General features: G+C 38.8%; 1 protein-coding gene and 1 non-coding gene across 2 annotated transcripts in view; both read right to left on the bottom strand.

The window, feature by feature from the left end:
- The window catches only part of LOC126095199 (DNA helicase MCM9-like), a 152632-nt gene that overhangs the window by 86691 nt on the left and 39940 nt on the right, over positions 1-26001 (bottom strand). Inside the window, exons 5-6 of the mRNA XM_049909931.1 lie at positions 20271-20408; positions 16478-16584 (exon numbers count right to left, since the gene is read on the bottom strand). Coding sequence (XP_049765888.1) covers positions 16478-16584; positions 20271-20408 — 245 coding nt within the window. The remainder of the gene's footprint in view (positions 1-16477; positions 16585-20270; positions 20409-26001) is intronic.
- Trnal-caa (transfer RNA leucine (anticodon CAA)) lies at positions 16677-16751 on the bottom strand. The gene has a single exon. It is a non-coding gene; the product is annotated as a tRNA-Leu (tRNA).

Below are 26001 nucleotides of genomic sequence, written 5' to 3'. Positions count from 1 at the left end.
CAGCCACTCGTGCTCACGAAACATCACAAAAATCGTTAAACAAACATATGCTGAAGAACCAGAAACAGATGCCAACAGGCAGTTTATCAACAAATGGCCATGAACACCTTAACAATTTAGTGTTAATTAACATGGTATTAATAATTTGATATGTGTTTTCCAGAAACCCTGCTATTGAACAATGGTCCAGTTAGTCACAAGCAAGAATCAGAAGAATCCACATATGAACAGCACTGCTATATTTAACTCTTCTGAATCATTGTGGACCTCTTTGAAGTAGTCAGTCTTGGTTTTATTTCTCCAAAAGTAGTTGAAGAGATGTCCCACTAGCCTAGTTTCTTACACTCTTGATGTATGGCAGAAAAGTGCAATATCTCCTTTTTCACAATGTATCTATTACTGACCGACTCTCCTGATACACCACTTCGTTAGACAGCAGTGTCCACTGTTAGTTTTCTTTTTTTTTCTCTTTTTCCTTTTCCCCCCAGATGATTCTTCTGTGTCCCTTTTGTAGTTTATCTGTTGTTGTTTTGGTGTTCAACTTGAATAGTGTTTCGCTTGTGTATGTTGCTTCAGATTTACCAATAGAGTAGTACAGCTTGAATTTGGCATTTCTTCCTGTAGATTGGCCAGGTGTTTCATTTTTCTTGTTTCAATTTAGTTGTTTTGCTTTCTATTGAGGCTCTCCTGTTTCAGGTCCAGGTGATGATTTCACCTCAACATATTTAACTTATTTACAACTTTAAATTGTTTGTTACTGTTCATACAGCCAGTGTTACAACACTGATATATAAATTATACTACAATAAAGGCAACAGAATAATGTTGTGTGTCACACATCAAAATCATCACGCATAAATACCTTAAAAAAACTTGGAAATGGGGATCATTTCGTGAAATAAAGGTAATGTACCAAAAATTAAGAACAGAAAATCATGAATGGTACCAGAAACGGTTATTTCACAAACAAACCCATTACGTAATTTTATTTTCATCAATAAATATGAATTTTGTGCTGAGAAAATTTGTAATTCATGAAACTTCAACATATAAAAATAACAGCTTAAACAGGACAAGACTCTGACTTAAAAAAGATACTGCTTCTCCTCCTGCAGCATGGGCTGGATTGTTAATCCAAGTATTTTACTGCTTACAACAGCCAATGCCATCAGACTGACTGCTGACCAAGGAAGTTACACATATGCAAAATCATTTACACAATGGGTGAATGTGGAGACCAGGAAGCAGACTTTACTGTTTGTGGGAGGCATCTTGAAATCTATGGTTGACATGTGACTGGTTCTTACCCTAGTAGAATACCACTGAAGAAGAACACCGTAAGAAGCTTGATCAATATAGTGACCTCTATGTATTGCTGAGTAAGCATGGTGTACAATGAGATCATCATCCATATCAACAGTTTTGCTACTGTCACTGGTTGAGTGAACAATAACCACACAAACTACTTTGCAGCAGTTGATATTAAACACATTTACTTATTCATTCAGTCTATGTGTTCTGGTGAAGTCCTCATGAAGGAGATCTTTCAATGGTGCGGAATTAACTAATGTATACATAAAACAGGACAAGTATCAGTCAAAGAAATTCTGTATGCTATGTTATCCATTAACTATGACAAAAACATCACTTTCTACTTGTGCTCACACTAACTACAAATAAAACAAAATTAACAGTAAGGCCACACGTACTCAGAAGACATGGTCAGATATTATTGTCAATTTGTAAATGTACACAGCAATGGCGAGCAGGTAAATGGTTAGAGTTGCAATTATGTTAACAAATAGAACAACAGCCACAAGAGTGCATTAGTGTTGTTACCGGGCTTGGTAGGTATATAAGAAATGCGAAATGCATCAGATGTTCAGTGATCACTTTGAAGGGGAATAGATGCTGCATACTCATGTGAGACAGGCTTCATTGTTGGTCTTCATACGGCCAACTAGTTGAATCATGCAATATGATTTGAGGGGTGGGATGAGAAAGTGGCCTGATGTCAAACTGGGTGGGAGGGTGAGGACAGGCAAACTAGTTGTCAAGATGATGATGATGATGGTGGTTGTGATAAGGTTTCTTTGGGTATATGATGGCATGGACTTTAGCATCCTTACAAAATGTTATGAAATTAGTGTGGATGAATTTTGTGTGTATGTTTGTGTTTGTTTGCGTGTCTATCGACCTGCCAGCGCTTTTGTTTGATAAGTCACATCATCTTTGTTTTTAGAATATTGTGAAATTATGAAAAGGAGAACTGCAAATGAAAATTGAAATAAAGTCCTGAGAACTTTTGTGTGTGTGTGAGGAGGATCAGGTAGTGATAGTGGATGGAACAGGGAACAGTCTTGATAGGGACGGGGAATATGACGTAGTTGGTGACCTGGTAAAGATAGCCACTCAAACTGTTTCAGCGTCATTATCGGGTTAATCTTAATGCAGCTGTTAGGTGCGTTAAAATGGGGCTGCGAAGGGCGCTGATGGCAGAGGGCATGGGTCACATTTCAGTGGTGCCAGTTGGGTCTATTAGTAGATCGGGTTTCACTAGGCATGGCCTGTACCTCAGTAGGTTTGGGAATGGGAGCCTGGCAAAGCTTTTAGGTGACAGGGTAGTGGGTGGTGGTGAGATCACTCATGGAAAAATTCCATGTAATAGTTGGTGTTAGAGCTGCCCCTTGTTTAGACTGAAGTCAGCTGCTTAAAGGAAGTCCCTCTAACTAAGGGCTCACCTTCAGAGGACATCATGTTTCCAAGTAGAGAAGGAATTAGCATATTTCATCAAAATATAAGAGGTATTAGAGATAAAGTTAGTGAACTGCTTATAGATGTTGACTCTGAAATTATTGGTATGTCAGAGCACCACTTAAATAATTTGATTTACCAGGAAACAGATTAGCTGGTTGATTTTCAAGGAGTTCCTTGTGGGAGGGGGAGTGGCTATGTATGTACAAAACAGTATTCCATTTGACTCCACATACTGGTCACAGCACTGCATTGAACAGACATTTGAATGTTGTGCAGGGGTAGTTAAATTAAGTGAAACTGAACTTCTAATTGTTGCTGTTTATAGCACTTCTAACTTTGACTTCAGAGCATTTCTGCTCAAGCTAGAAAGGGTTCTTGATTCACTTTATAGGAAGTACCAGAAATTCGTTATTTGTGGTGACTTCAATATAAATTTTTTATATGATGGTGCAACAAAAAGCATGTTGGCAGACCTCCTAAATTCATGTGATCTCATGCATACTGTGTTTTTTAACAACTAGGGTACAGGGGAACAGTAGCAGAGCTATAGGGAATATTTTTATTCATTCTTCATTGCTAGAAGGGCATTCTGTTAGTAAAAGGGTGAATGGCTTGTCAGACCATGATGCACAAATTCTAACAATAACAGGCTTTTGTACTCAAACAAATATCACATATAATTACAAAATATGTACGCAGAATGTTTATAGTGGCGATAACATGGATGATGAATATAATGCTCTCCTTAACATATTTCTCATGCTCTTTGAAAGTTGCTTTCCATTAGAACATTCTAAACGGGGTACTAGCAGTAATAGGCAGCTTGGGTGGTTGATTAGAGGGATAAAGATATCACGTAGAACAAAGTGGGAATTATATCAAAACATTGGAAGTAGTCACAATCAAGCCACAGTAGCCCATTACAAACAGTATTGTAACTAGCTTAAAAAAGTTATTATGAAAACAAAGAGTATGTCATACGCAAACAGAATAGTTCATTCACAGGATAAAATTAAAACCATATGGTCAGTTGTGAAGGAAGTGTCTGGTCAGCAGCACAAGATCGATATAAAGTCAGTTCGCTGTAAAAATATTTCTGTTACTGATAAATCAGATACACATGAGATCAAAAATATCTAGACATCACCAAAACCATACGTTTTTCATATTAGGTGCATTGTGCTGCCACCTACTGCGAGGCACTCCATATCAGCAACCTCATTAGTCATTAGACATTGTCAGAGAGCAGAATGGGGCGCTCCGCGGAACTCACGGACTTTGAAAATGGTCGGGTGATTGGGTGTCACTTGTGTCATACGTCTGTACACAAGATTTTCACACTCCTAAACATCCCTAGGTCCACTGTTTCCAAAGTGACAGTGAAGTGGAAATGTGAAGGGACACGTACAGCACAAAAGCGTACAGGCTGACTTCATCTGTTGACTGACGGAGACCGCTGACAGCTTAAGAGGGTCGTAATGTGTAATAGGCAGACATCTATCCAGACCATCACACAGGAATTCCAAACTACATCAGGGTCCACTGCAAGTACTATGAAAGTTAGGCAGGATGTGAGAAAACGTGGATTTCATGGTCGAGCAGCTGCTCATAAGCCACACATCATGCCGGTAGATGCCAAATGACGCCTCGCTTAGTGTAAGGAGTGTAAACATTGGACGACTGAACAGTGGAAAAATATTGTGTGGAGTGACAAATCACACTGCACAACGTGGCGATCCGATGGCAGTGTGTGGGTACGGTGAATGCCCGATGAACGTCATCTGCCAGCATGTGTAGTGCCAACAATAAAATTTGGAGGCGGTGGTGTTATGGTGTGGTCGTGTTTTTCAGGAGGGGGCTTGCACCCCTTGTTGTTTTGCGTCTCACAATCACAGCACAGGCATACATTGATGTTTTAAGCACCTTCGTGCTTCTCACTGTTGAAGAGCAATTTGGGTATGTTGATTGCATCTTTCAACATGATCGAGCACCTGTTCATAATGCACAGCCTGTGGCAGAGTGGTTACACGACAATAACATCCCTATAATGGACTGGCCTGCACAGAATCCTGACTTGAATCCTACAATCCACCTTTGGTATGTTTTGGAACGCCAACTTCGTGCCAGGGCTCACCGACCGACATCGATACCTCTCCTCAGTGCAGCACTCTGTGAAGAATGGGCTGCCGTTCCCCAAGAAACCTTCCAGCACCTGACTGAATGTATGCCCAGCACCGTATTGAATTCTAGCTTTACCGAAGGGGGCGCCATAAACTTGTAGGTATTTTCAGCCAGGTGTCCAGATACTTCTGATCACTTAGTCTGTGTATAGTATTGAACAATCATTTCCTGAACATTGCTGGTGAACTAAATAAAAATTTAATTTCTACAGGGAATCATATAACTTTCTTGGCAAATGCCTTTTTGAGATTGATGTCTGAAATACTCCTCTGTGATACATACAACGGGGAGACTAAGTCAATAATCAAGTCAATGAAAACTAAGGACTCTCATGGTTATGATGGCATGCCTAGCAGAATAATAAAGTACTGTGCTGCACATGTTAGCACCGTCTTTAGCTATATTTGTAGTTTTTCCTTTAGGAATGGTCAGTTTCCTGAACGATTAAAGTACTAAATAGTAAAGCTGCTTTATAAAAAGAGATAAAGAGATAATGTAGATAATTTTAGACCTATTTCTATGTCATCGGTGTTTGCTAAAGTTATAGAACAGGCTGTGTATGGAAGGATAATTGATCATTTTACATCACACGATTTGCTATCAATGTTCAGTTCGGCTTTATAAGTCGTTTAACAACTGAGAATGCTATATTCTCTTTTCACTGTGAGGTACTGGATGGGTTAAACAAAAGGTTTCGAACACTAGGCATATTTTTTGATTTAACTAAGGAGTTTGATTGTGTTGATAACAAAATATTGCTCCAGAAGTTGCACCATTATGGAATACGGGGAGTAGCTCTCAATTGGTTCACCTCTTACTTTAGCAGCCGACAGCAAAAGGTCATTATTCACAATGTTGAGAATGGTTATGATGTGGGGTCTGAGTGGGGTACGGTCAAGTCGGGGGGTGCCCAGGGATCCATGTTGGGGCCACTCCTGTTCCTTATTTATGTAAATGATGTGCCATCTAGTATTATGGGTAGCTCTAAAATATTTCTGTTTGTTGATGAGACTAGCTTGGTAGTAAAGGATGTTGGTTGCAGCATTGGCTTGGTTTCAAATAGGGCAGTTCATGACCGAAGTTCATGGCTTGTAGAAAATAAACTAATGCTAAATCACAGTAAGAAGAAAAGTCCGGGTTATCTGGATACTTCCCACTAACACCAACCTGTCAGAACTCCGGAGATGGGAACTTGCCCTTCAGTATATTCTCTCCTCTCGTTATCCGCCAGGCCTCAATCTCCGCTAATTTCTAATTTCAATTTGCCGCCGCTCATACCTCACCTGTCTTTCAACAACATATTTGCCTCTGTACTTCTGCCTCGACTGACATTGGAATGACTCCTTACCCTCTCCCTTAAAATCCACATCCTTTCGTCTTTCCCTCTCCTTCCCTCTTTCCTGATGAAGCAACCGTTTGTTGCGAAAGCTTGAATTTTGTGTGTATGTTTGTGTGTCTATCGACCTGCCAGCACTTTCGTTTGGTAAGTCACATCATCTTTGTTTTATATATATTACTGTCATTTCTTGTTAACAATATTAGCTTATTCCCAAGAATAAGCAGCTTTCATTCAGTTAATACTTGGCAGAAATCAAACCTGCATAGGGATCGGACTTCAGTAACTCTTGTGCAGAAACGTGTGAGCTCTACTGCTGCATCCACTTTCAATAACCTATCTCTAGAATTCAAAAATCTTAGCAGTAATCCACACGCTTTCAAATTGAAACTGAAGAGTTTCCTCATGGGTTACTCCTTCTATTCTGTCGAGGAGGTCCTTGAAAAATTAAGCCGATTCTTGTTGTTTTGTTGATTGCGTTTACTTAAACTTATGGATTGACTTGTCAGGTTAATAAACATTTTATTTTTATCTCTTATTACTTTTATGTTGTAATTTCATGTCCTGATATGTTCTATGACCTTGGAGATTTGCTCCTCAATTTGGTCGTATGGAACCAGCTGTGTAAATAAATAAATAAATAAATAAATAAATAAAATATCAAATAACTCCTAGTCATCCATCACATGAGAGCTAACACATGAAAATGTTCATGACGAATCGTTGTGCTGTCAGAGTTCCCTCAGATGCTACCATGTTTGAGGGAACTCCGATAGCATAACATTAAGTCGTGAACAAACTGCATCCTTATGTGTTAGCTCTTACGTGACAATATTGTGGTGTCATTTTTTCAACAGGACGATGCTCGTCCACACACAAAATGTCTCCACAAACTGTCTTTGTGATGTTGAGGTACTTCCACAAACAGCAAGGTCCCCACACCTGTCCCCGATGGAAGGAAGGAAGAAAAATAGAGTTTAATGTCACATTTACATCGAGGTCATTAGACAGAGAGCACAAGCTCAGATTGTGTCAAGGACGGGGAAGGATATCGGCCGTGCGCCTGGAAAGGAACCATCCCGGCATTTGCCTCGAACAATTTAGCGAAATCATGGAATGCCTAGATGTCTGGACGCAGGTTTGAACCGCCGTCCTCCCGAATGTGAATCCAGTGTGCTAACCACTGCGCCACCTCGCTCGGTGTTCCTGACAGAACATTCGTGGGACCAGCTCGGATACCATCTCCATCCTGGTGCCAGTATACACAATTTCGAGGACTAATTACAACAGCTGTGGGCCAGCTTGCTTCAGGAGAGGATGATACAATGACATTGTGACACCATTTCCAACTGTAACAGCACTAGCAACCAGACCAGCGAGAGGTGCATCATCATAACGAAAAGAGGACTCATACTGCCAAGTTCTTCGTAAATTTGACTCAATTTTATAAGCACTGAATTAACATCATATCCCCTCACTGCCTGCAAAGTTGTATTTCATTTCCTTCTCCCTTTCTGGCTGCTTCACTTTTTTTGCTAGGCAGCATAGCTGCTACATCAGTTATAGGTCTTTTCTGCCATTAATCTATCACTCCTTGTTTTAATACTTACATGACTACTCTTCTCATTTGCAAAGAATAATACTTTATGGAAAACTTATTGCACATCTATACTAAGATTTGCTAACTCTATAATGTTACTGAGTGACCTTTGTGAGCGATTCAGATGATGAGCCATTCCTACATTTCACACATGTGAAATACTGTTGCTGTGCATGATGTTCGGCTGACCTCTAATTCATGAGTGATTAACTGTGCTTGCAGCTCTCACAGTACATACAGCAGTGTTGCAGTAGGATACAAGAGCCAGTCACACTCCACTAATTAAATCACACTTGAAGTTTATCTGTTTATAATGCACTTTGTTGATAGTAAATGTGAAAGGAGACCAAATAGACTTCTCATTGAACTGCAAAGAGCTCAGGTTTCGGGTTCTGCTTAACAGGTCAAGTGTCCACTACACATAGGAGGTGGGTACACAGATAGTGGAGGCTGTGTAAAATGCACTAGGTGGTTTTTTTAGATTAGAGGGTGTCGGGAAAGTGCAGATAGGACCTCAGTCTTTGAATGGTCCTGGACAAACACATGAAGAGGGTAAACATAGCAGCAATTGGTACTATACTTATAAATTGTCATAGCTGTATTGGGGAAGAACCAGGGCTTCAAGTGCTAGAGGCTCAAATCATCCTATGTACTGAAAGCTGGCTAAAGCCAGAGATAAGTTCAGTCAAATTTTTTACGAAGGACCTAACAGTGTTCAGAAAGGATAGATAAAATACAATTTGTGTCAGCATGTTTATTGCTGTTAGAAGTAGTTTATCTTGCAGTGAAATTGAGTAGAGGTTACACTTCATAACCAGGATAAACTAATAATTGGTTTCTTGTACTGACCCCCCCCCCCCTCCCGACCCCTGCCCTTCCCCAGCTTACATGATTCAGTTGTTGAACAGTTCAAAGAAAACTTTAGTATCGTCTCAAGTATGTACCACACGCATACAATCATAGTTGGTGGTGACTTCAATCCACCCTCGATACATTGGCAAAAATGCATGTTCTAAGCTGTTGGTAGGTATAAAACCTTGTCAGAAATTGCACTATATGCTTTCTTCAAAAACTATTTTGAGCAATTAGTTTAGGAGCCCACTCAAACTATAAATAGTTGCAAAAACATACTTAAGCTTTCAGCAACAAATAATCCTGAGCAAATAGGGAGCACCATGACAGATACAGGGATTAGTGATCACAGGGTCACTGCAGAAAGACTGATCATCTCAACGTCCAACTCCACCAAAAGTAAATGCAAAATATATCTATTTAAAAAAGCAGATAGAAATTCACTTGACACCTTCCTAAAAGATTGTCACCACTTCTTCCCACCTAACAATGTAAGTGTAGACAAGATGTGGCTTGAAATCAAAGAACTAGTATGTGAGGCAACTGAGTGATTTATACTGAATAAATTAATAAAAAATGGTACTGATCCTCCAGGAAAAAAAAAATAAATAAAAGAGAGAGAGAGAGAGAGAGAGAGAGAGAGAGAGAGAGAGAGAGAGAGATCAGAACACTGTTTCAGAAACAATGAAGAACGCATGCCAAATTCAAAAGAACACAAGATCCCCAAGATTGGTGATGTTTCACCGAAGCTTGAAACTTAGCAGTGACTTCAATGTGAGAGGCATTCAATAACTTCCACAAAAAAACTCTGTCTTGTAATCTGACGAAAATCCAAAGAGATTCTGGTTGTATGTAAAGTACACAATAAATAGCTTCACTGTGCAATATCAGTGGTAATACTACCAATGATAGGGCCACAAAACCTAACTTATTAAACACAGTTTCCCAAAATGCCTTCGCCACAGACAATGAAGTAAATATTCCAGAATTTGAATCAATAACAGCTGCCAATTTGAGATACATATAAGTACATATCATCAGTGTAGCAACATAGCTTAAAGGCATGCAATCTTGTCCCGATAGCACACCAATTAGGTTCCTTTCAGAGTATGCTGATACAATAGCCCCATACTTTGCAATCATATACCATCATTCATTCAATGAAAGATCCATACCAAAAGACTGGAAAGTTGCACAGGTCACACCAATATTCAAGAAAGAAATAAGAGTAATCCACTGAATTAAAGACTCATATCAGTGATGTCAATTTGCAGTAAGATTTTGGAACATATACTGTGTTCAAACATTATAAATCACCTCAAAGATATGGTCTATTAACACACAGTCAGCATGGATTCAGAAAATTTTATTCTTGTTAAACACAACTACATTGCAACCCCTATTTTACATATTCATGCAGTCCAGACTTAAATAATGCAAAACTGAGGAAAATGCAGAACCGAAGAAAATGTTAAAACGCCCAAAGATATGAGCAAAAACGAATGTAATTTCATATATGATTAAAAATTGCAATCCTTTCCAATACTTTGTATAAAATCTGTCCAAGTGAAAGAAATTTAATGTACAATACAATGTTTACACAAAAATTTGTGGTAATGAGTTTCATCAGTTCGTGAAAATCACAGGTGTGTAACAGCACATACAAACTCATCAAAAACCTTAAATTGGTATCTGGGTACAAGGTAGTCGAGCTATTTTCTGACCTGCTAGTACCACAAATTATACGTTCAAAACGTGTTTTTGAGAGATCATCCTTTGTGCTCACCCAGAAAAAAGCAAAACTTATGAACACGTTGAATTCAACCAAAAACATCACAACAGCTAAGTGCTTAAACCACAAGCACAAATACGGACATATGCTTAATGACAAACTTTGTCATCATTGCTGTTATTGTTTACTGCTTTCCTTATGAGCTGCACTTCACTTCATTGCTCATCACTGATAAAGTGTTATTTTTGGCTTGACGACAGAAACAGAGATGTGAAAATGAGGGTTTACTTGCCCAGTTGACATTACAAGCCTATTAGAAGTCAGCTCAGTGAATTTCTGTACGCTGTGTAAAATGTAAATTTGAAAGAAAGCCAGGTTATACAGTTTCGCTTCATGCCCTCTACCATTGCTGTCAATCTGTATGATCTACACTGAGTGGAGTGTGTGGTGCAAAGTATATATGTGAGTAGTGTGTGAAATTTTTGCAACTATCGTCTCAGATTTGAACACAAAAGTTTTTAAAATGTGCTATCACAAAACCCTAGTTTTATTTTCATGTGACATCTCTGTCACCGCACATCATCTACTGGAAAAGTACATTTTCAGCACTTCATAAAATGCTTTCGCCCTTAACCACACTCCCTTCATTTACATGCCACTCGCCCTCTCCACACATCCAGTACATGAACTCATTTTACATGTGTTACTGTTGTGTGGTGCTTGCGCTGGCTATTGGGTGACTCAACAAGTCACCAGTCAATAAGAGTTCACTAACCAGAAATGGGAGATATTTCCTTGATTAGGACCGAACATATTCTTCGAGACTCAGTGTTTGAATCTGTTGCTGATTACAGTACATTGTAGATATATGCAAAAAGATGAGACTGAGTTATAAGTGGTACAAGAGAAAGCGGTAGCTGGGCCCTTCGTCACATGTTTTATCGGTCCAAAATGCTTTGGATCGACTATCATTTTTCCATTACCGCTGTAACCTAGCAGTAATTGCATCATAATCACATCGTGAATGTTGAAAGTTGTGTTGGCAACACCAGTTGCTGCTTATGTCAGCTTTCCTCTCTCACGTCTCCCCTCTTTACAATGGCCAACAATATTCCCTTAACTCCGCCGCCTCCCACTAAGCGAGACATCCAGTAAGAACTTAGAATTGAGGTAAATCTTACTAGGAAGAAATATAAAATTGGGGAATTTTCAACATTGATTTTGTGGGTTTTTCACAGAGGCTACAACTTATGGTGCAGAATTGTGAAAAATATAAAATTGGAGACTGTAATATTGAGGTTCCACTAACTCTTTATTCGCATGAAGTAATGAGTGCTATTGACAGGGGATCTCAAATTGTTTCTATATTTCTAGAGACTTCTGATACCATTTCTCACAAGAGATTTCTAATCAAATTGCATGCCTAAAGAGTGTTGCTTTAATTGTGCAACTGGATTTGCGATTTTGTGTCAGGAAGGTCACAGTATCTAGTAATCTAAGGAAAATCATCGAGTAAAACAAAGGTGATATCTGGTGCTCCCCAAGGAGGTGTTATAGGCACTCTGTTGTTCTTAATCTATATAAATGATTTAGAAGACAATACGAGAAGCCCTCTTGGATAGTTTGCAGATGATACTGTCATTTACCATCTAGTAAAGTCATCAGAAGATCAAAACTAATTGCAAAATAACTTAGATACGATATATGTGTGAAGCAAAAAGTGGCAATTGTCACTGAATAAGGAAAACTGTAATTGTCACTGAATAAGGAAAAATGTCAGGACATCCAAATGAGTATGAAAGGAAACCTATTAAATTTTGGTAACATGATAACTCACACAAATTTAAAGGCTGTCAATTCAACTAAATACCTAGGAATTACAATTACAAACAACTTAAATTGGAACAATCACAGAGACAATGTTGTGGAGAAGAAAAACCAAGGGCTGTGTTTTATTGGCAGAACACTTACAACAGGTCTATCCCAGGTCTACTAAAGAGACGCCTACGCTACACTTGTTTGCCGTCTGTTAGGTCACTGATGTGTGATAGGGGATCCTTGCGGACAGAATTGATGGAAGACATTGAAAAAGACCAAAGAAGTGCAGCTTGTTTCATATTACTGAAAAATAGGGGAGAGAGTGCCATGGATATGATACGTGAACTGTGGTGGCAATCATGAAAACAAAGACATTTTTTGTAGTACCAAGATCTTTCATGAAATTTCAATCAATAACTTTCTCCTCTGAACCTACATAGGGAGAAATGACCATCATAATAAAATAAGAGAAAGCAGAGCTTGTACAGAAAAGCTGCCCATGATATGTAAATAAAAAATCCTAGGTATTTTAAACATGTAAAAAATCTGTCAATGCACTCCAATGCTAATAACAAGGTTCGGATGACCTCTGAAGTCCTGAAGCTGGCATAAGGTGTTGGAACTGGGGGCTTAGAAGTCTGGAAAGGAAAATACTTTCCAGCACATCCTGCGCTCTCTGATCTGGAGAATATTACGCTCTTTTTCTTCCTGCTAACACGACAAGCTTATTGCGGCCCACAGACCAAGGAGTAATTAGGAGTCTGAAATGCCACTACTGTAAGCTCATATTACTGAAAATGATACAATGCACTAAGAAAAAGTAGGATTATTCTATTACATTGATGGATGCAGTCAGATTCATTATCAAAGCTTGGAGCTGGGTCACAGCCTAAACCATCAAGAACTGTTTCTGCCATGTGGGAATCACAACTAAAGGAATAAATGCCGCTGAAACTGAAGACACATTCAATGGCACTGAAGATCTGGTGCTATTTGCATTGCTGCCAGAAATCAGTGTGACTATAAAATGTATGCAACAATAGATGATGATCTCGTTACAACCGCAGCACAAACTGAAGATTAAATTGCAAATGAACTGAAGACTCGGGGCCACAGTGACCATGAACTGAGCGAAGAGATGATGAAGAAGAGGAAGGGAGGGAGAAATACATAAATAAAATGCCTATCCCTTCTGTTAGTGACGCTTTAGAAGCCATTAGAATTATGAACATGTTTTATGAAGCTAGGGGGTGGAGCAGTGAAACTGCAAATACATATAATGTAATTTAGAAAGTATCTAGAAAGTAATTTAGAAAGAATGTAATTTAGAAAGTTCCATTCTATATGACGTTACACCTATCGAAAATATGAGGAGACGATGGCACAGAACAGGAACTGTAGATACCATCCACTAATGTTGACTGCTGACTATTGGCGGTGTTACGGAGTTAAACATTAGATGTCCTGCCCCTTGCCTGTCTTCCTATGTCATCCTTAGCCAACAGGCTACAACATATGCAACATATGTCAGACAACATGAACATATTAAGTTTTATATTCATGCTGCCTCACATATGTCAGATGTGTTGTATCCACTTGGCTAAAAATGATTAGGGTGACAAGCAAGGGGCAGGACTTCTGCTATTTAACTCCATGATGCCACAACAGTCAGCAGTTGACATCATTGCCTACTCTGTGCTTTTATCTCCCCACATCATCACTGGGTATAACATCACATAACTTATTTTTAATTCAGTGTTCATTATCTTACATGTTTCCCTCTATTCTATTATACTCTAAGTTACAGAGTATGGTCCGAAGATGATCCACATTGGGTTGTAACCGGTCACCACTTGCATGTAAAAGTGTTTCTATGTGATCAAAACTGTTCTGTATAATATTTTACCAATGACAACTGCCTCTACGGTCAAAATACAACTGACTGAGCTTCTCTTCATTAGTTTATGTATGTGATGATACGCTTTTAACTCCAAGGAATTTTACACATGGTGTCATTTAGCGTTTGAGCATTAATATCTGCTTCTGGTCACATCAGGTCATTATGCTTGTTTGAAATCATACAATGTGAGTGTATGTGAGTGCAAAATTTAAACTGTTGGCTGTGAACAACTTGTGAGCTTGCTCATTTGAACATCTACATCACTACTATGTAATTCATACTTAAGTGCCTGGCAGTGTGTTCTTTGAACCATCATCAGACTATTTCTCTACCTTTCCACACTCTAACAGCATGTGGGAAAATGCCATGACATTACTTGAATCTGTCGATGCACCTACTGCTACACACAAATTCCTCATCTTTTACTTTCTTGGCAAATTCTTCTGCTTTTATCATAAGGAGAGGTCCACTAATGAGTACATTGATGCCTCTCTGTTGCTTAAACCACTTAAGCAGCACTTCATCCACATTGCTCGGTTCAGCTTTTCTTATCTGCTTAATTTTAGATCCGTTTTGTTTATACATAGTAACAATTTTATCCTTGTTCCTCCAAATAATTTGGACCATGAAATTTACAAATTGATGACACATGACAAACTTTTTGTGCCATTCTCGATTTCATGAACCACTTTCACTTTTTCTTCTACTGTCAAAACTTTTCGTTTACTGGCCATGCTGTTTTAAAATGTGTGCACTTCTTAACAAATTGTTATGTAAATTGACATAATTTGTATTGTTGACGAGTTCTGTAATTGTCACCACTAGTGTATTATGAATGTGCTACATTAACGATGAGGTGAGGTGTACATTCTACATCTATTGCTGATGGAAAGGCAGAGAGAATATGTCAGGCTGCCGTATTAAAACAACAGATTTCCTTCTTCAAAAATCCTGTTAATAACTGAGGCTGAAAATGATGTTATGTGCGAGGTACATGCATATACATTTGTCATACTAAGCAAGGATGAGAAGTATGTTCCTTACAAGGAATAAGGCCGTACCACAAAAATCATGATGTTATAGCCGAGATGTCAATGTAACCGATGTCATTATAAGAAAGTTCAACTGTAATTTATTTTTAATTTAGTGTTCATTGCATTACTGTTGTTATTATATTATTGTTGTCCTCCAAATTACAGAGTATGGTCTGAAGATGATCCACATCAGGTCGAAACCAGTCACCACTTATGAGTAAAAATGTTTTATGTGATCAAGACTGTTCTATATAATATTTTATTGCTGTTAATTGTGACCACTGTTATGGCCAGCATGTTTACAGAGATTAATTCCTCATTGTGTTGACCTAAAAACAAGGGTGATGGCTTGTTTTGTATATTTCCACTTTTTGTTGTCCTATGGAATTATCTTACAGGGCAGTGCTCCTAAAGTAAATATATGTTTATTCGGCAGAAGGGAGCATAAGAACATTGTGTGACAGAGATAACTGTACATCTTGCAGAAGAATTTTTAAGCAATCTGGATTTCTTATGAACACACTTACCAACACATTTTCTGCTTAATATTTTTTGTTGCTGACAAAAACAAGCTTCAGTTGAACTATGATTGCACAATCACAAATTTTTTATGTAGATTTTGTTTCCTTTTCCTGAGTTTATAGTGCATAAATATACATAGGTGGAAAGATATTCAACAAACCTCCACCCAACACAAAGCAAGAAAATGGGAATTCCTACTAATTCACAAGAAAATTGAACACCTACCTCATTAGCCACTTACTCTGCAAATTACCGGAATAGCTACACTGAAGGATGCTATGTGGCAAGTAATAGTGTTTATTGTGAAGATGCATGACAGGTATCAATATACTGCAAACAGTACTCTGCAAGATAAACAGCAGTAATTTGGTGTAACTCTTACCCCCCCCCCCCCCCCCCCCGACTCAGCTCTTTTTCTGAGCTTTTTTTAAGAATGTCTATGGATGTATTAAATATATTTTTCCATAGTATTTTTATATACATTCATGAAAATTTTCTGTGTCTGATGTTAGTCTGGAACACTGCAAAAAAACATGAGGTCAATAACAGACCTCTGCTCTATCCAAATAAAACCACCACTCTTAAACCATGATCTGTTGTGAAGTGAGATATACTTTTTATAGAAGAAAAAGGCATCATAGAATCCTCTCTAATAAAATGAAGTACTGTTCACAGCATTATCAACTAGTTAGCATGCAAGAAAAACCACTATACAATGAATTTAAAAAATACAAGTCATGCTCACCATACTGTAATATCATCTCCTGGCTTACATTTATCAACCAGGTCATCTTCTAGTGTCACCCACATGGAACGTGGAATAGACCCCACACTAAGTTTAGCAACCTGCTCCTGCAAATGTAAACAAAATTAAAAGTAATTAAATACATAGCTAAACAATAAAAATGATAAGCATTTGAAACTTCCTGGCAGATTAAAAGTGTGTGCCGGACCGAGACTCGAACTCGGGACCTTTGCCTTTTGCGGGCAAGTGCTCTACCAACTGAGCTACCCAAGCACGACTCACACGCCATCCTCACAGCTTTACTTCCGCCAGTACCTCGTCTCCTACCTTCCAAACTCTACAGAAGCTCTCCTGCGAACCATGCAGGACTAGCACTCGTGAAAGAAAGGATATTGCGGAGACCTGGCTTAGCCACAGCCTAGGGGAAGTTTCCAGAATGAGATTTTCACTCTGCAGCGGAGTGTGCGCTGATATGAAACTTCCTGGCAGATTAAAACTGTGTGCTGGACCGAGACTCGAACTTGGGACCTTTGCCTTTCGCGGGCAAGTGTGAGCTATAATTATTGTATGGCACACAAACATGTTAGACATGCTACTGTGTTGTTAAGGTACAGAACAGAAGGGGGTGAGAAATCAGAAATTTTTACTGAAACTCATTCGCATAGCTGCAGGCACTAGAAAGTTAAGCCAGAGATAGAAGATAAAGCAGGAAACGTGCCGATATGTCACAAGTCGGTCAGCACTTCGACACATTACAACACCATCCATCAAATGATAAATAAATATTCAGCAGAAAGAAGACTGCCACAGAAACCCAAGGGAAGAGAGACAAGCAAATTTGTTAGCTTGTGAGACGTGGTGCAAGAAACTCTCTCTCTTGTACAAGAACACGTAATGGGGATCTGATACAGCAGTTAACACGCTGTTAGGTGAATACAGCAGAGTAACGAGAACACGTACAGATATTATGATCTGCGCATCACATCATAGCGTCACACTAGCTCCCTTTAAAACACTCCAGTTTTCTAGCTCTTGTCAGCTGGTCACTGGGATCGACGGCATTCACAGCATTACGATTACGATACTGTAGTAAAACTATGTCCCAGATACTCCAGCACAGTTTATAAATTAACTGAAGAACTTTATGCTTCTCGTCACCTGCCACCTACTGATGGAGAAAATGACTGTCTTCCGACAATGGAACCAATTTATGCTGGAAAAAATTAATTCCAATTTTGGCCACCACATGCAAATCTGCCATTGTACACTGTTTGTATGATAATATGACATCCATGCTGTCATTTGATAAGCCATAACGTGAGTGAACAGTATAGCTATTGAGAAGAGAGACCACGCGCTGTTAGTGAAACTGTTTTACGTGAACAGCAGCAATTACAACGCTGCATTGAGAGAGCATTGCTGAGTGAATGTTCTAACAGGCCTGATATCATTAAATGACTTAAGGAAGATGATAATGAAATTCAAAAACACAAGTGAGCTAGGAGTGCACCTAGAAGAGGAAAGTGTCCTAGTCCAGCAGAAGTTATTGACAAGGTTGGTGTTGCTGTAACTGACCATGCAACATATGCCCGGATAGTGCTAGTGTTGTGCAATGTCACGAGAATTGTCTATCCCATTTACAACAGCATGGAAAGTTTTGTGGTTTATTTTACACTGGTACCAGTACAAAATCCACATGGTACAGCAACTGAAACCCCATGATACACAGCAACATTCTGAATTTTCTCTTCGATTTCTGTCATGGATTGGAGTTGATTACAGGTAGTCGGGCAATATTCTGTGGAGCAGTGAGGCACATTTTACACTACAGTGCCCAGTTTATAAATATAACTGCTGAATTTGATATACTGTTAAACAGCACCTTGTGCACTTAAAGCCACTGCACTTACTGTATGTGACTGTGTGGTGTGGATTCAATAGCATCTTTATTTTTCAATCCGTTCTTCTTTGAAGAGGTGTACTGTGATGTCTACAAGTTATGAAAGCCTCCTTGTACAGCATGTGACTCCTGCTTTGGCAGAGTGCAACTGTGTGAAAACCATTGTTTTCATGCAAGTTGAGACAAAACCCCATGTTACTTGCCCAGCAAAAGATATGCTCAATGCAACCTTCCACATTCTCCATTAACATGTTATTTCCAGAGGTTTCCCAGAGCATGACCTGATCTAATTCCGTGTGACTTTTGGCTCTGAGTCTACCTAAAAGAATGCACTTACGAGGGAAACATTCGATATCTACCTGATCTGAAGGCCAGTGTACAGAAACATATTGCTCAGAATGAAACCTAGCAAAAACCAATGAATCTGGGGAGAACTTTGATGCATGACAACACGTATGATGCATATTTTTGTATTACAAAAGTATAAATACGAATTTCACCAAATACAGAATGGTCACTTCGGAACCACTTAAATCAACATTGCAATGTGCTTTTGTCAGCCACTCATAGCTCATGTCATGGGACCTCGCAAGCCAATGATAGCAGATATTCAGATAGCAGATATTCAGAGCACAGGACATGTGATGAATTCTGTCAACAAAAACATGAGTTAAGTAGTGCAAACACACAAACAGGAAAAGTTGATGGTTTAAATTAATAAACATACAGAATAGCTACAAGAAAAGCTAAGCTTTCATGTGTAATATTGGTCTTTTATAGCATGTTACCCTTTAAGATATATCACACACAAATGTGCCAGTGAAATTTTAAATAACGGCATAAATGGCTGGTCTTCCGAGTCCTACTGTTGCAGTATTATATGCATCAGGGACTACGATCCAAGACTGCAAACTGAAGCTCTACAGATGAGCAGTAAAAGTGGCTGGCCTGGCTGGAGGCCATTCATGAAGAACTGAAATACCTGAAAGACAACATCATGTGAGTACTAGTTAAGAGTTCAAGTGGTGGACAGATTTTGCAGAATTGATGGGTCTTATGCAAGAAAATTGCAGACAATGGGAAAGTTTGCTTCAAGAGTTGACCTATGGCAACGAACATGTACAAATTCAGGGACTTGATTATGAAGAGACATTCAGCCCTGTTGCACGTTATGATACTATTCGAACCCTGTTGGTAGTGATTGCTGCAGAGATGTTGCAGAGAAAATGAAGCTCGACCAGTTTGACCACAAAACAGGTGAGCTACTAAAAAGACATTATAAGGATCCAACTCGAGATGCTGCATGAAATAATTGGATGCAGAAGATTAAATCCATGTGAAATTCAATACTCATATGTATTCTATGGAGGTAGTGTTAACATTGAAAAGAAATATACTAAGTGTACTGTCTTACAAGTGAAAGATGAGTTTCCATATCTTTGTTATGCAAGTGCACTGGGCTGTTTGGCCTGGTAAAACAAAGTGTTTCGTATTGTGTTGTTGTAAGAGTATCTCTGAGGAATCAGGCTTTTGCACACCTTCTGCAGTGTGTTTGAAATAAATAATCTTAACACACTGTATCCTCGATGGTGTGTTAGCAATTAATTTAGTCACTGTCTATATTCTTATTGATAGCATTGTGAATATAATCACTATGTAAAAAGTAGATCAGCAGACAAGCTGGCATCTAACGCATATCCATTCATAGATGGCTTTACTGCTGTAAGTAAGTACAAATATATTGTTTCTGGAATTTATGTATTATCACTTTCACATGTTTCTTTTCAAAACTTATGATTTACTGTTCAAAACAACAACATTATGAAACAAGGACAGACACTACTGAATTGTAAATGACTTTATTCAATTTCATGCTTAAAAGCTTTCTTTTACCTGAATTTTTATTTCCTGGTAATCCTTGTAATTGTCATGATCAATCACTTTAACTGGAGAGATATTTGTTCCTTTACAGCCTTCAGGATTCCTGCACTTGTACTGGTTTGGTATTACATAATAAAGTTCATAATCGGCCTGGAATACAGTAAAAATACAATTATATAAAAATATTATAAAACATAACAAAGTAAATAACAGTTGTCTATAAAGAAATCTGTTAAGTAGTATTACGTTTTGATAGATGGCAACAAGCTGAGGATAGGGGTAGAGCTCCAGCTATCAAGTCTACAGGCTTTTTACCATCAGGGATTAAGGCAAAATGACAGAATGAAAAAAATGGGGAAAACTACTGGGCTACGAAAATGTGAAGGTACGTCTTACATAATTCAGAGCTAAGGATGCAGATAACAACTGACATATTGGTATGAGAGAGGATACAACCCAGCAAAACATCTCATTTCTGTGTTCACTGACAAACAATCAAAACGAAATTATTAAACATCCTCAGTTTTTGGCATATAGTTCAGTTTTGGCCATTTAAAGCATTGAAAAGATGTACCAGATATAACTGATTCATGTCCATATTTAGCATCTCCAGATTCCAGAGAAGAACCTATTTTTATTAATGCTGGAGATCCAGTTTTCCTGCATATTACTGTTTGTAATTAGTATACATTGACTGACACCTGTAATGCATAAATTTAATTTTTGCATTTCGTTGTATTATCATATGAAGAAGATGAGAATGAAAAAAGGGGAAGGTTAAGGATTTATCAGTATCCATGTGCTTATGGGCAGAAAAACAAGGATGAAGAGACGAAATTTGTAAGACCTTCTTGAAGGAATGCTACCTGAGTTAGAACACACAGAATAAGTAAACAGATATAGCAAAATGGAGATTTAGCACACAACTGTGAAGGATTTCTTTATTTCTTTTTTAATTATTGAGACTTATGTTAATGTTACTAACCTATAGATTGTTTTACAGGGTGTCCATAATTAAGATTCCAGTTTCAAAATGCTTTAGAAAGAAATCTGAACAGCATATAATTGCTGTAGGGAATCATCCATGCTCAGGAGTCGCTTCCTGCTGGCCTGCTGATCTGGAATTTCTTGCTCACATGGTAGTGGGCAATGAATGGCCGTGGAAAATACTGTGGGCAGGCAAAGCCCATTTCCATCTACAAGCGGACATGTCCAGCTGAATTGCAGAACATTGGCAATGAAAAATCCACACACACACATCAACCAGTACCACTTCATTCTGCAAAGGTGGTGCAGGTTGATGGCACTGTTCATTGTAAGGCCATATTTTTCAAGGAGATGAGCCCTGTGGGTACTGTCACCTGTACCACCACTGATTAACACTATGAGAGGCTTTTATGCATCAGTGTTATTACAACTCTTCAACAACATAGATGTATGGGTAGTATCATTTTTATGCAAGATGGTACTCCTCTGCACATTGCACGGGCAGTGAACTGGCTTCTGCAGAGGCATTTCAGATATGCTAGAACTATCAGTAGTCATTTCCCTACAGACTGGTCGTACAGATCACCCGATTTTAATCTGTGCGACGTCTGGCTCTGGTGTCACCTGAAATATGATGTGTTCAGTGTTCCAATTAGGAACATAGCTGAATTGAAGACATTCATTGTGCAACACATTCTGAATTGAATGTGACCCCCAAGACACTCCGGTCTGTCAAGGAACATGCTGTTATTCAATTTCAAATTGTGGCAGAAAACAATGGACAACATACTGAACGTGTCTTGCACGAGTCTCACGACAATTAAAAACTGATGTCATTTTGATTTTTATGCAGTTTTTGGTCCAAGGACAGTTAAAAACTGATTTTTTCCAACCAATGTGCTACGACCTTGCTGTGGTGGATGGGCTTACCTAACTAACAACTGTTGAATGCCGAAGTCATGCAGTTATGCATATTGAACAGTACAGATAGTGTAATAAGCTACTCAAATAATAGCCGTCGTACTGCGACTCATCCGTCATTTGTATCTGATCCCGTTTACAGTAAGAAACATAACAGCACCATCTACTGGTAAAATTTTCGTGATTTTTTTCCCCGTGACATTTCCCTCTGCGTCAGTAATACACTGTTCAAATTTGACACCATTCTGAGCAATACTTCCCTTTCTACATCATTTTGAAACTGGAACTGTAATTAAGGGTATCCTTTACATACAAAAATGGCAACTAAGACATATTTCAACACATATGTAACCTGTAACATACTGGTTATAATTAACATGCAGCTACTCAGAGATATAGTGTGGGCTGTAATTATCGTATGGCTACAAAACTTGGTAGATATTCTAATGCGTTAATGTGGTAGAGATTTACGCTGAGAAAAAAATTAATTCCAATTTTGGCAACCAGGTGCAAATATGGTGGTGCGAGTGCAAGAAAGATGTTATGAAATGTTTCCATATGTAATGGATTAAAAATGGGACATGGCAGGAAGGGTCAAATAAGTGAGAATGGCATAAAGTTTATTTTATTATTAACTGCTGCTTACACAATTTTTTCAATATGGCCACTGGAGACATCAACCAGATGCTCCATCCGTAAAATGACGTGATCAGCAATTGCTCAAAAACAGTTCCGGAGGCATCTGAGCAATGTGTTCCCCTATACTGGCCTTCAGACCAGATAGAGATCAAAAGTGTCCCAGTTAAACACGTTCTTTTAGATATCTCCAAACTCTCACATCAAGTGGCTTCAGATCAGGTGATCTTGGAGGCCATACATCTGGGAAACCTCTGGAAGTAACACATTCATGGAAGGTTGCATTAAGCAGATCTTTCACTGGGAAAGTGACATAGGGTGTTGTCCCTTATTGCATGAAAACAGTGATTTCCACATCATTGTACTCTTCCAAAGCAAGAATCACAGGTTGTACAAGGACGTCTTGATGACGTGCAGAAGTCACGGTACAACTGACCGGTCCTCTGGGTCTAATCAAAGAAGAATGGAATGAGAATAATGGTGCTTGTGAGTCCACACCACAGTCACATACATTGAGTGCAATGGCTCTTCGTGCACAACACATGGTTTTTTACAGCACCTTGTAGTGTAAAATGTGACTCATCACTCCACAGAATATTTTCGGGTCACGTCATAAATGTCAATCCTTGTCCAAAAACGAAGAGCTAATTCAGAACATTGTTGCAGATCGTGAGGTTTCAGTTGTTGCACCATATGCATCTTGTACGGATGTTGTTGCTGTTGTTGTTGTTGTTGTTGTGGTCTTCAGTCCTGAGACTGGTTTGATGCAGCTCTCCATGCTACTCTAACCTGTGCAACCTACACCCTTCTGAATCTGCTTAGTGTATTCATCTCTTGGTCTCCCTCTACGATTTTTACCCTCCACGCTGCTCTCCAATGCTAAATTTGTGATCCCTTGATGCCTCAGAACATGTCCTACCAACCGGTCCCTTCTTCTTGTCAAGTTGTGCCACAAACTCCTTTTCTCCCCAATTCTATTCAATACCTCCTCATTAGTTATGTGATCTATCCATCTAATCTTCAGCATTCTTCTGTAGCACCACATTTCAAAAGCTTCTATTCTCTTCTTGTCCAAACTATTTATCGTCCATGTTTCACTTCCATACATGGCTACGCTCCATACAAATACTTTTTGGAAAGACTTTCTGACACTTAAATCTATACTCGATGTTAACAAATTTCTCTTCTTCAGAAACGCTTTGCTTGCCATTGCCATTCTACATTTTATATCCTCTCTACTTCAACCATAATCAGTTTTTTTGATCCCCAAATAGCAAAACTCCTTTACTATTTTGAGCGTCTCATTTCCTAATCTAATTCCCTCAGCATTACCCGACTTAATTCGACTAATTCCATTATCCTCATTTTGCTTTTGTTGATGTTCATCTTATATCCTCCTTTCAAGACACTGTCCATTCCGTTCAACTGCTCTTCCAAGTCCTTTGCTGTCTCTGACAGAATTACAATGTCATCGGCGAACCTCAAAGTTTTTATTTCTTCTCCATGGATTTTAATACCTACTCTGAATTTTTCTTTTGTTTCCTTTACTGCTTGCTCAATATACAGATTGAATAACATTGGGGAGAGGCTACAACCCTCTCTCACTCTCTTCTCAACCACTGCTTCCCTTTCATGCCCCTCGACTCTTATAACTGACATCTGGTTTCTGTACAAACTGTGAATAGCCTTTCGCTCCCTGTATTTTACCCCTGCCACCTTTAGAATTTGAAAGAGAGTATTCCAGTCAACATTGTCCTTGTACGGATAGCATTGTCAAATAGCCCACAAAACATTCCATACTACTGACCGGAGAATGGAAAATTCCCACGATATTGCACGAGCAGTAGCATTGCCTGGGGCATGTGTTGCATGGTTAGTTACAGCATCAGCAACCTCATCAGTAACTTCCACTGGGCTAGGATGCCATCCTCTTCCAGGTACAATACCAACCTCACCTATGTTTTCAAATTTCATTATCATCATCTTTAAACTATTTAATAACATTGGACCTCTCTTCGGACCTGTCAATTGGCAACACTCTCTCAATGCAGCACTGTGCTGCTGATCACACAAAACTGTTTCACTAACAGTGCATGCTGGCTCTTCTCTATTGCCATAATGTTCACTCACATTATGGCTTGTCAAATGACAGCACGGATTTTATACCACTATACAGTGTACAGTGTCAGATTTGCATCTGGTGGTTACAATTGGAACTAATTTTTCCCCAGAGTAAACCGTTTCCACATTAGACATTAGCATACCTAGAAAGTTTTGCTGCCATACAATAATTACAGCCCATAATGGACATCCGTGAGTAACTGCACTTTAATTACAATGAACCAGTACAAATCCCAGGGCCAATACAAAAAAATTCTTTAATTTTTTTATAATTTCTTATTCGTTAGGTTCTTCTGAGATAAACAGAGAAATAGAAGATCAAGTATGTAACATTGGAGAAAAAGGTCAAATGACAGCTTTAATTACTTTCATGAGCAATAATTAATAGGTGATGACAATAAATGTAGACAGAAATGAGTATGTGCGTCAAATCAGTGCACGTAAATAAATGAAAAAATAGTAAAATTAGTTGGTTAACTATGGTGCACATATTCATTTATTAAATAGTTTTGTTCTTGGTGTATAAAAGATATTCTCAGAAATATTCTGAAAGTATTTTATAAATATGACTATGAATCACCCATCTTCATGGATGCAAGCAACGTAGCTTTGCAGTTCACATAAACTACTTGCGATATACCCACATTGGTGGTGCTAGTATATTTTGGAATATTCATAGAGAGCATGCAAATATAACACTTGCAAATGATTCCACATAAGTATGCACTTGTTAGATGCAGATTGTAGTAACCCGCCAAATACCACACTTACTGCCCACAGCGAATGTAAGTCGGGCCACTTGCAAATGAACTGCAGCTACACAAGGTGGCCCCAGGGACAGCCTGGTTACCGACCGCTGCTGGCACCCTGTCTGCTTGGTGAGGACAGCACTACACCTGTGTCACCTGACGTGGATAACATCTTTATAAGGGCATGCACAGTCCTTTCAGCCCTTAGTTGTTTAAGTGTTTGAGAAGCGAACACTACTTTCATTGTATTCCTGTTGATGTCACTCTGTTACCCAATAAAGTGTATCTCTCCTATGGTCATGTATTTCCTTGTGTTCCAAATTAGAACA

The sequence above is a fragment of the Schistocerca cancellata genome, chromosome 8, assembly GCF_023864275.1.
Source record: "Schistocerca cancellata isolate TAMUIC-IGC-003103 chromosome 8, iqSchCanc2.1, whole genome shotgun sequence".
Classification (NCBI taxonomy): domain Eukaryota; kingdom Metazoa; phylum Arthropoda; class Insecta; order Orthoptera; family Acrididae; genus Schistocerca; species Schistocerca cancellata.
The sequence above is the reverse complement of the archived record's forward strand: the minus strand, read 5'-3'. Positions and strand labels throughout refer to the sequence as shown.